Source organism: Solanum dulcamara, chromosome 2, assembly GCF_947179165.1.
Source record: "Solanum dulcamara chromosome 2, daSolDulc1.2, whole genome shotgun sequence".
NCBI classification, from domain to species: Eukaryota; Viridiplantae; Streptophyta; class Magnoliopsida; order Solanales; family Solanaceae; genus Solanum; species Solanum dulcamara.
In genome coordinates this window covers 36,000,554-36,011,747 of record NC_077238.1, presented here as the reverse complement: position 1 = coordinate 36,011,747, position 11,194 = coordinate 36,000,554, and the positions used below count along the sequence as shown (strand labels likewise).

General features: G+C 32.3%; 1 protein-coding gene across 4 annotated transcripts in view; it reads right to left on the bottom strand.

Annotated features, from left to right (window-relative positions):
• Positions 1-2,811: 2,811 nt before the first annotated feature.
• LOC129880499 (3-hydroxyisobutyryl-CoA hydrolase-like protein 4, mitochondrial) overlaps positions 2,812-11,194 on the bottom strand; it is a 32,072-nt gene continuing 23,689 nt past the window's right edge. Inside the window, exons 7-11 of one of the 4 annotated variants that reach the window (XM_055954564.1) lie at positions 10,940-11,118; positions 9,710-9,837; positions 9,512-9,613; positions 7,068-7,200; positions 2,812-3,143 (exon numbers count right to left, since the gene is read on the bottom strand). In XM_055954564.1, coding sequence (XP_055810539.1) covers positions 7,099-7,200; positions 9,512-9,613; positions 9,710-9,837; positions 10,940-11,118 — 511 coding nt within the window. In that variant the 3' untranslated portion in view covers positions 2,812-3,143; positions 7,068-7,098. Of the gene's footprint in view, positions 3,144-6,734; positions 7,201-9,511; positions 9,614-9,709; positions 9,838-10,939; positions 11,119-11,194 lie in introns of those variants that run through there. The other 3 variants (XM_055954563.1, XM_055954562.1, XM_055954565.1) reach the window with 3 other exon arrangements.

The following is an 11,194-nucleotide window of genomic DNA, read 5'->3' as shown; positions in this document are numbered from 1 at the left end:
AAAACTTTCATTGAAAATCATTTAACTCATGATCAACTCATAAAATCATTTTTAATTCATAATCATAGCTTGAAAATAGCTTCATGCATGGGCATTCATAATTCAACTTAAAATCATGCAATTAATAATAAAACATGTATGTAATAACTATTCATAACATCTAAAAATGGAATTGAATCATCCCAATGCAATTCATCAAAACTAGGGTTCATAATCAATTAAAAATTGAATAAAAACATGAGAAATATTTGGGACTTCATGGGTGAAAGGGCCCATGAATCAAGTCTCACATAACTTGCCTGAATTCACTAAGAATTGAAGAAGAAACCTTGTAGAAATCTGAAAACCCTAGCTTGAGCTTGAAGAAGAAACCTTGAGAGACTTTTCTCTTGCCTTAGAAAATTTTAGGAGAATGAATTGAATGGAGGGGGGGAATTTGAAGAATTGAATATTTATAGACTTTGAACTTGGCCATAAAAATGTCTTGGTTCATTGAACCGAACTTTGGAAAAGACACAACTGCCCTTTATTAAATCTAGAAAATGACCTTACGAGGCCCTTTCTACGGATCGTTGAAGGAATGACGAGTTGTCTAAATGACTCATCCTGCAGGTCTGAGGAAAAGCTTGAAAATTTGAGTCTCTGAAGTTTGAGAACAGGTCATGTTTACGACTCGTCAAAGCATCTACGGGCCATTCTTTGGGCTCGTCCTGCACGTCCTAAAAACCTGAAATTGCAGAGTCTCTAAAGTTTTGCCACGAGTCATTCTTACAACCCGTAACAACTTCGATGACTTATCCTGGCAAATTGTAGAACCTCTCCTGAGGGCAACATCTTATTTTGCTCGAGGGGTCACTCTATGACTCACCCTTATGAGTCGTAGAAAGCTCTACGAGCCGTAGAGTGACTCATAAACATGGGTAGGTTTGAAAATTTGGGGATTCTCCTTGGTTCCAACCTTCTGAATTCCGGGGTCTTACACAACCAGGAAAAAGAAAGAGTAAAAAGGTCAGGTATGATGATAAATGTGAAGTTGCTATTTTGAACTTAGAATGATTTTTGAAAATGATAAACAATTTAGAAAGGTTTTGACAAATTATGCAGTAGAATACAATTATCAGATTAAGTTAAGAACTAATGAAGCTCATAGAGTGAGGGCTAAATGCAAATTCAAAGAAAAATACAAATGGTTGTGTTATGGTGCAATTGATAGAGATTCTGGTAACATTTGATTAAGAACTACCATCCTGTACATAAGTGTTCTCCATCAAATAAGAACAAAATATGTACAAATAATTCCTAGCAAACAAATTCAAAGATGAAATAACTAAAAACCATCCTTAAAGATTTGGGAAATACAAGAATTATGTCGGGAGAAGTTAGGATTGTACGTGGGTAGGACCATCTGTTACAAGGCAAAGGTAATCATTCTTAGAGAGTCTATGGGTGACAGGAATATGGAATTTGCAAGATTATGTGATTATGCTGAGGTTATAAAACATACCAATCCTGGTAGTTCTATTTGGGTAAGAATGGATAGAGAAACTACACTAGGAAAGAATTTGTTTGTATACTTCTATGTATGCTTGGATGCATTGAAAAAGGGGTGGAAGGAAGGATGTAGAAGAATAATAGGATTTGATGGATGTTTCTTAAAGGGTGCTTGCAAGGGTGAACTTCTAGTAACAGTTGGCAACAATGGAAAAATCAGATATTTCTTATAGCCTAGGCAATTGTGGATAAGGAAACTAAGCATAATTGGAGTTTCTTTATCAATTACTTGAAAGAGGACCTGCAATTGCGTACCGGAAAGGGTCTTCTGTGATGGCAGATATGCAGAAGGTTATTACCTATTACATTTGCTAAAGCTATTAAATTATCTATCAAGTGTTGAATTGCATTTTGTTTTCTTTGTAGGGTTTTCATATAGTTATTGATGAACTGCTACCAAATGCTGAAGTTAGAAGGTGTGCTAGACATATTTGGTCTAATTGGAATCAAACCTGGAAGGGAGAGGAAAGGAGAAAACAATTCTAGAGATGTTCAAAGGCAAGTTTTGAAGTGAAATTCAAGAAGGAGCTTCATAAAATAAGCAAACTTGATAAGAAAATTTGTGCTGATTTATTGCATTATCCAAAAGTGTATTGGGTTAGGGCATTCTTTCAAGAGTATTGCAAGTGTGGTGTAGTTGAAAATAACATGTGTGAGACCTTTAACTCATAGATCTTATCATGTAGACACAAATCTATAATAACCATGTTGGAGGAAATTAGGAGAAAGATAATGACTAGAACTGTGGACATGATTAAGTTTGCCAACACCTAGATATCTGATATTGCACCTATGGCTAGACTTATCTTAGAGGAGAATAAGGACAAGTCTAGGACATGCAAGGTGCTTTGGAATGTTGATGTTGGGTTTGAGAATAGAGAAGAGGAGTATAGGCATACAGTTAACTTGACTGATAGAATTTGTAGTTGTAGAACTTGGCAACTGAGAGGCATTTCATGCCAACATGCTATTTTTGCTTTGTGCCACATAGAATAGGAGCCTAAACCTCTTGTGGAGCATTGGTATAAAAAGGATACCTTCTTAAAGGCTTATAGTCATTTCATCCAATCAATTCCAAATATGAAGGTGTGGCCTGAAACTAACAATCCAAGGATTGAGTTTTGTTATGTTTTTAGAACATTTTTGTTTACATAATGAGTGACAACAAAGTTGTGAATTGTACACAATAATAACATCAAAATACATAGAAATTTGTCCTAGAAATTTACAGCAACAACAACATAAAGTTTCATTTCATCCAAAACATGAAGTTTTGTTTCATTTCATTTCATTAAATAGACAACTTTACAGCAACAACAACATCAAAATAATACTAGACCACCACCTATACCTAATGATAGACCACCACTTATACCTGAACAACACAACACATTTTAACAATTAGGCTTCAATATCCATATTCCAAACATTACCAACCCAGTAGCAATGACACCAACAATAAATACATTTCTTGCTCGATTTATTTTTTCATCAAAAGCCTTGATTTTCTTTAACAAACCCCAGATCACCTTATTTGCTTGAGGAGGCTGTCAATCTTCATACCAATAAAAATAATCACAGCCACCCATTTTCTACAAAATCAATCAGAATAAAAAATTAGAAGCCCACAATTAACCATTTAATTAACTTTAAGAAAAGTAAAGAATTACTTTACCTTTGAAATTTTACAAGTAAAAAATCTATGACCTGGATTTAGTTGGGTCCAAGAAGTCTATAACAGTGCTTCAATACCACATTTACAATATTAACATTCATCCAAAGAGGCCATGGAAGAGTTGGAGAAGCTCAACATGAAAGTGTTGGAGAAGCTTGACATGAAAGTGTTGGAGAAGCTCGACATGAAAGAGAGAAAAATAAAGACGAAGACAGAAAACTGGTTATTTTTTTTCAAATCAGAGAAAGAAATGTTAATTTTGGGTAAAATTGAAGAAGAAAAGATATAAATACATAGAAGGGAGAGATATTACCATTATAGGCCAAGTTGGATGCCACATCAGATTAAAAAAGAGGTTCTACGCGCCTCAAATGGGTACAAAACACGCGAAGTGCCAATTGTGTAAAAAAATTTAAAATGACACAGTGGGCCCCTACATGAGGTATCTAAAATGAACATCTCCTGGGTTAAGGTGTCTAAGTGAAAGTTGGTGTCAATTTTAAGGGGTCACCGATGGATTTCGCTTTCAAAAAATGAGTTTTTCCTGAACTTTAATTTTGAGAAAACTTGGAGTGTAAGTTTGATTCCATCTCATTGCTCGATACAATTTCGCGTGTGAGTTCATAAATCTTTGGGTATTATGATTTTTTATTAAAAAATCAGATTTTTTCTTAGCCCTCGAGTTTAACTTTTTGGGTATTTGGACCCGATTTTTAAAAATGACAAATGGGTATCGTTATTGATGTTTTCTTATGGGAATTATATATTTGTATATATTATGTGGATTCGGAGGCTCGACGTAAAGGAAGTGCCCACGTCCAGAGTTGATTTCTTCACTTCAATGCAAGTGGACCTCTTTGATTCCTTTACAAAGTACTTAGCCTCTATGTGTTAATTCTTTGTGATAATTGAGAGTAATGAGAAATAATGGGGCGTGCGGACAAAATGAGGAGTATCCACCCAAACACTAGAGTCAAGCATAATGGATAAAAATGTATGTGTTGAATTGCTATTTTATATGATGCTATGTGTAGTTTGGATGGCTATTATGATTTACTTGTTGGCGTTATGGCCATGAGTGGCACAGTTGATTCATTGAATGGAAACTGTCATCCTCTCATTGTGCATTTGATCTTGTGTACTTATAATGTGTTGAAACTATGTGACAAGATCTCTATCCTAATTATGACAACGGAAAATGATTTTGGTGAGTGTTATGAATGAAAAAAGAAAAACAAAGATGATATCGAGAGATATGTCACACACCGTGATAGATACTATATGATTTAGAAGAACATGTCACACGTCGTGGTAGATACTATATGATTTTGAGGGGCATACCACACATTGTGGTAGGTGCATGGACAAATATGCCCCTCATGGGTCCCGACTAACAGATAAGAGTGGGTGTGTATCGATAGGACAAACATGCATCATTTTCTATATATTTGCATTGCAATTGCACCTCATTATTATTGTTCGATGTATGTAGGTGATTCATTATCTTGGTGATTGACTCCTTTTTGCGAGTGCTACTTGAAAATCCCCTTTCTCCCCGTTATTGACAATGTTGAAAATCAGATGGTGTTGCTTATTTGCTAAATACGTATATCATGTTTTTATCCTTGATTTCTATTGTATCTATTAGGATGGATTGATTGTTGAATCTCTATGAAGGTTGTAGTATTTGGAAGTTTGGTTGGTGTGTCAGGGTTTAGGGTGATTGTCACTGCTTTGTTCAGGTCAACTAGGGACATTTGTTGAGTATCGTTGTTGTTTTGGTACTCACTCCCTTGCTTTTCTACACTTGTGTAGGTCACATGCCCGGTATGTCCTGATCTCTCCCCGCATCAGATTCCGAGGCTTGCATCTTGGAGTATGTAAGGTAGCTTCTAGTTGTTTCGACAGGTGTCACATACCCTTATTTTATGTCCTTGATCTATATTAGATATGAAAACTTCAAATTAGTATTTCTTTTAAATCTATATTATTAATTAGTGGCTTGTACACATGACACCGGGCTTTGGGGATGATTTTATATATTTGGCGTTGGATTTTGCATAATATTCCTTAGTTACTTACTTTTTTTTCTTCTTATTTTCGTATTTACCCTTATTGAGGGTTGTTTAGGGTTACCTCTCTAGATGGGATAAGATAGATGTCATCACATACGGTTTTTGTATCGTGACATTTAGGTACTCACGACAGCAGACCCATTATTAGGATCATTTGCATCCAGCTTTGGTCAGACCTCCTTGCTTTTGAAAGGCTCCAATTTACGTCAAGTTTAGTAGTTTGTTTATATTGTTAGTAGAGTATTCAAGTATCTTGGGATCTTGTCCCGATAATCTATCTTCAGTATGTTAAAGGCTTCGTAGACGAGTTAGTTAAGTCATAACTTTCACTGTCGTTTTACAAAGCAATTACATGCTCATATTTTTATAAGCTTTCGCATGGTCTTATAGTATTTAGTAAGTAGCAGGCCATATCAAGAATTCGTCTGGGACCAACTATAATTTTGAATGTCAGTCACACCGAGTGATATCATAGTGTGAAATTGATGAGAGAATTCTAGTATAGCGATAATATTCTTACAAGAATTATAGTCAAATTGGGGTTTATGATAAGTCTATCATGGATTGATGTGGGGCTGTTTTTTATGGAAAAATTACTTGGGTGAACATTTTTCAATAAATAATTACTGATTTTAGCGATAATTTTTTATTTATTACCTTCTATAGCAATACTATGATAAATCTGTTGTGTATTAAAAGTAAAGCATGCATGCAATATAATTATATTATAAGTGTTTTAACTTGTACTTTGTTTTTTGATAGGAAATTGACACAATGTATTATAAGTGTATTAAAGTGTAATAAATGTAATATCCATCAATAAAACTTGATTATATGTTTTTTATAAATTATTCACGCTAATATATATTAAAACTGTATTATAAATGTATTATATGTGTCCAGTGAAAAAAAATGTTATTATTAGAAATGGTAATTATTTTCTTAATATAACATATTTATGTAAGTTTCCATTTTAATTTCGCAACATTTTTTTTGGTTTTCACATAAGTTTCAATCTTATTACTCCTATCCAAACCCATGAATTTGTATATGAGATGCAAAAGAATTTATACGAGACACAGATGGTAAATGTATAAATACATGGGATGTTTCTACATTTGAATCATGCATATTACAAAAGTATTAGTACAATGTACCCTAAAAATAAAAAGTAGGAGAATATGTTAAATTATACTCTTGATCTATTCGTTGTTGGAAATTCCAAAAGAGATTTGGAAGCCCGGTTAGACAACAAACATGGAAAAAAAAAGGAGCAAAATAAATTTGTTAGATTTGTTGCCGTATTGATAAATTAATTATTGAAGTTTGTTCTTTCTAATATATGAAACTTAGGTTTGAAATTTAAGTTTATTTGGATATATTTGAGTGTTGAATTGTTGAAATTCGGAAAAAAAAAATTGACAAAACAAATTCAGACACAAGACATGTGACAATTTTTATATTCACTTCAAACACAAATTTTTAACTTCAGTTGTGTATACCTAAATTATTCCAAAAAGTAAAACTTATTAAAAAATAATATATCGAGCATTTGTTAAACAGCGACTCCGAAAGCAAATATTTGTGCACTTCCTCCTAGTATATAAAACAGTTAAAATGATGAATAAACTTGAGATAATAATAAGCAATAGGATTGGAGTCGTTGAAGGTATTCCATAAACCCTTTAACCAACTTCTCTTTATTAATTAGTTGGGGTTTAACCACGTATATTCTGATCAAAAGATAATCATTTTTTAATCCTTACCGCTGGAAAGATGCAGGATATCCAGGCACACTCAGACATTCAATTCTCCATTATCTGGGCTCAAAGGTTCAAACAGAGCTTCCACCTCGCTGTCGTTAACTTCCTCCAAGCAACATGGTTTCCACTTTGGGTTCTGAAAATCAAAACAAAATCGTTAATGTTTTTAGTTTCCTCCAATTTGGAAATCCTCAATACCCACAAAAAAGTACAGAAGAAAAATACAAAAATCACAAACTTGTATTCAAATCTTCAAAGAAAATGAAACTACACTTTAACTTGCTTGGTAGAAAAATTGTCGGCCGTGACCAACGTTAAGAGCTAGAATTCCAAAGCTAGCCTTAACAGATTTTTTACAGAAAATCCGATAAAGCTTTCCCTATTTTTAGAACTATTCAAAATTTTCCATGTCCTAGAATCAATAATAGAACCAACCAATTCAACAAAATAGACCACAATCATCCTCAATCAACCATTTCCAACATCATAACTCTAAAACCATCTCCAAAATACGGGAAGAGCGTATAATACTAGTCACAATTCTATAATAATAAAAGAGTACTTATGGAATTAATAAAAATGACTATGGATCTAAGAGTTCAAAAGAAAAGACCATAACAAATAAATAAGAGAAAATTAGACAAAATATCCATTGAATCAAAATTCCTTACCCAAGATAGCCTAACTATCACTTATTACGTAAAACGATCATTCGACTAATGTTATTACAGACAAAGTGCATTTCACTGCCTTCTTTTCTTCTTCTTTTTTTTCTTCTTCTTATTGAAACCAAAGATCCCCCTTGGCCCCCAATTCCAGTTATCTATATTTACTTCTTAGTAATGATCTTCCCCTCTCTCTCTCTAGAGCACTTTCTCAAAGTGTTACAACGATGAAAATTCTTTAATTCTTAGCTGAGGCGACCCGATTTGGGGTTTTCGACCATTAGCTATCTCATGAAGGATTAGGTATATTTAATTACTGTTTCCTTAATTCTAAGCTTAAGTTCTATAATTTGAATTTTTCGATCACTAGCTGTCTCATATTCAGGGATTAAGTATATTTAATTACTATTATATTCATGTTTATGATAAAGCATACTAGTATTATCACTTCCAATACATTTAAATTTGAGAGTGAATAACATATCAAAGACTTGAAACATAGAAAGTAGTTCATATCTAAAATTTGGGACTGTTTATAGGAGATTTGAATTGGTCGGAATTGGACAAAAATATCAACCCATCGAGGAAGATGAATTGTTGCAATGTATAAATGTTGTATAAATAGTGTTTATATATATATATATATATAATACATAGTTATACATAATATATACACATATACGATTATATATTATTTATACAATATCAAATACATTACATAACTAGTTACACAAAATCAATACATTACATATACATATGATCATTATATTGGAAAAACAAATTCTAACATATATAGTTAGGTAAGAAACCAATAAATAAGTTATTCTATAACAACATAAGAAAGGAAGGAAGTGGTGGGCCAAGGCCCAAAGGGAATGTAACGAGTGAAATTCCCACAAAGGGGTTCAGGAGCCCTAATGGAGAACAACAAAGTTAGCCAGGGAGGAACAAAGAGTTTTTTTTCTCATCAACAGCTTAGGGAAAAAGAAAAAGAAGTAGAAAATGATCAGTTTGGTATTGCTTCTAATTACCCGATCTTGATTGGTGATCAATTTCATAATAGTGAGAGAACTCACGGTTTAAGCCAGTTGTGAGGAGTAGCATATATTGTGTCTTGAAATCATAAACAGTGCCTGACAAGTCTTCAGCATCAATACCCGAGTCGCCATTTAACTTGTTTCTTATCTTTTAATTATTATTATTTATTTTTTTTTGCAAATTTACACGCTTTGATAACAATGAAAAACATCTTTACTTGAAATGCGTGAAAAAATTGGCTAAACATTTCAATTATGTGTCTAAAATATTTTATTATTTTTCGAATTTCAACGATTCAACACTCAAATCTTCTCTAAATAAATTTAAATTTGAAACATTAATTTTAAGAACATACCTCAATCATCAATTTGTCAAAAACAACAATAAATCTAACAAATGTTAAAAATAACTAAATTTCAATCGTCTCTGATTCAACCCCCAAATCTTCACTAGATAAGGTTAAATTTAAAACATAATTACCATATATAGTAAAGAACAAACCTCAACCATCAATATAACAAACATATTTAGTACCCTTTTTTTATTTTTTTCGTGTGTTGCACTTCAGTCATACATTCTGAATTGCATGTAAAATTTGAGTTATATGAGTCTGAATTTTTTTGAAAGCAGACACTTTTGCGTAAAATTACCTAATAAGGAAAGGCAGGTAGCAGTTACATGGGAGGAGCACGATATTTTCGGTTAAGAAACCAGAAACCCAACATATACGCAGTCATAACAAACCTGATCCTTGTCCACTAAGACAGCTCGGACACCTTCAGCGAAGTCGCTCCGTAAAGCGGACCTTAAAGCAATGCGATACTCGGTTCTCATGACACCAGTGAGCTGAGTGTTAAAGATGACAGAATTTAATAATTAGTAAAAAAGGAGAAAATCAAAAATCTTTTACAAGACGACAAAAAACACTAGAGGGAAGCTTACCCTGGATAAGTCGTTCTCAGTTTTGCCACGTGCAGATGCTACTTTAGAGAAGAGCTTTTGGGTGAGACAAAGAGAAAAAGGGGCTCCCTTACTAAGCCCTTGCAGAGCATCCTTTGCCCATTCTGCCACTGTCAAGAAAATGAAAATAAAGCATGCCTCCGAAGTTTTAGGCATTCGTAACAAGCATAAAATAAGATAATGAGATTCATTTAAGGAGAAATTAATCTATATCTTTCATATTATATTAAAAGCCCGAAGATATTAAAAATATGGATTCAACTTTTTATCCAAGAATTTATGATAGATAAAAATGACATTTCTATTAACGGTAAATAGTTTGGGTGAGATTCAATTTGTGTAAATAGTTTTACAATTGGTCTATTAGGTGTAATTTTTTCCTATTAAATCAACTAAAATTCTATTTATCATATGTTTCTTCATTTAAAATTTATAAAAAGTAACTTTGAATTAATTGAAATTTTGCCACATAATTTCTGACTTAGTTATTGATTCACATCAAATTTTGACTTTTGTCCTTGAATATTATCTACTTTTTGATTTAAAAATAAATAAACTCTTAATCAATATCAATGTAATTTTGACTTTTGATATTCATGACGAAATTTTATTCACTATATTTGATTTTACTACTTAGTTATTAATGTGGTGGTGAATTATCATGTTGCTCTTTAAGTAAACTTCTTATCGTAAATTTTTTTATGTTATTTTTCAAAATTCTGTATTTTATAATATAACATACCCATAATAGTGAATTATCATGTTTCTCTTTAAGTAAACTTCTTATCGTAAAAAATTTTATGTTATTTTTCAAACTTCTGTATTTTATAATATAACATACACATAATAGTGAATTATCATGTTTCTCTTTAAGTAAACTTCTTATCGTAAAACTTTTTATGTTATTTTTCAAAATTCTGTATTTTATAATATAACAAACACATAATAATTTATTCTTTTTATATACATTTATTATTAATTAACGTGGCGATATACACATAGTATAAAAATGAGAGCACATAAACTCATCTATGAAGAAAAGTACCGCCAAGTCTTTTTTAAAATAAGTCTTAGAGGTTGTTTGGATTGGTTTTTGGCTTTTGACTTTTGGCTTATTTTAATCATTTTAGCTTAAAACCAAATGTTATAAGCACTTTTTAAAATTATTTAAACATTTCAAAAGTGCTTAAAAGCTGCACTCCTAAACCTTACCTAATGTATCAGCGCTTTGATGATGATTTTCTAGCTCCTCTAGTATCTCTCTAATGGACTTGTTACCAGCAAAAGTAGAAATTATTCTGGGTAAAAGTGACTTCAAACGGGATTCTGAATTAAGGTTGCTGCTGTACTTCGTCAGCAGTTCTTTTATCTCCTCATCTGGATCCTCAGCGCTGTTTAACAAAACAGAACAACTTATTTTTAAGTTGAAATACATAACTGACTGTATCAGCAACACAATACACACTT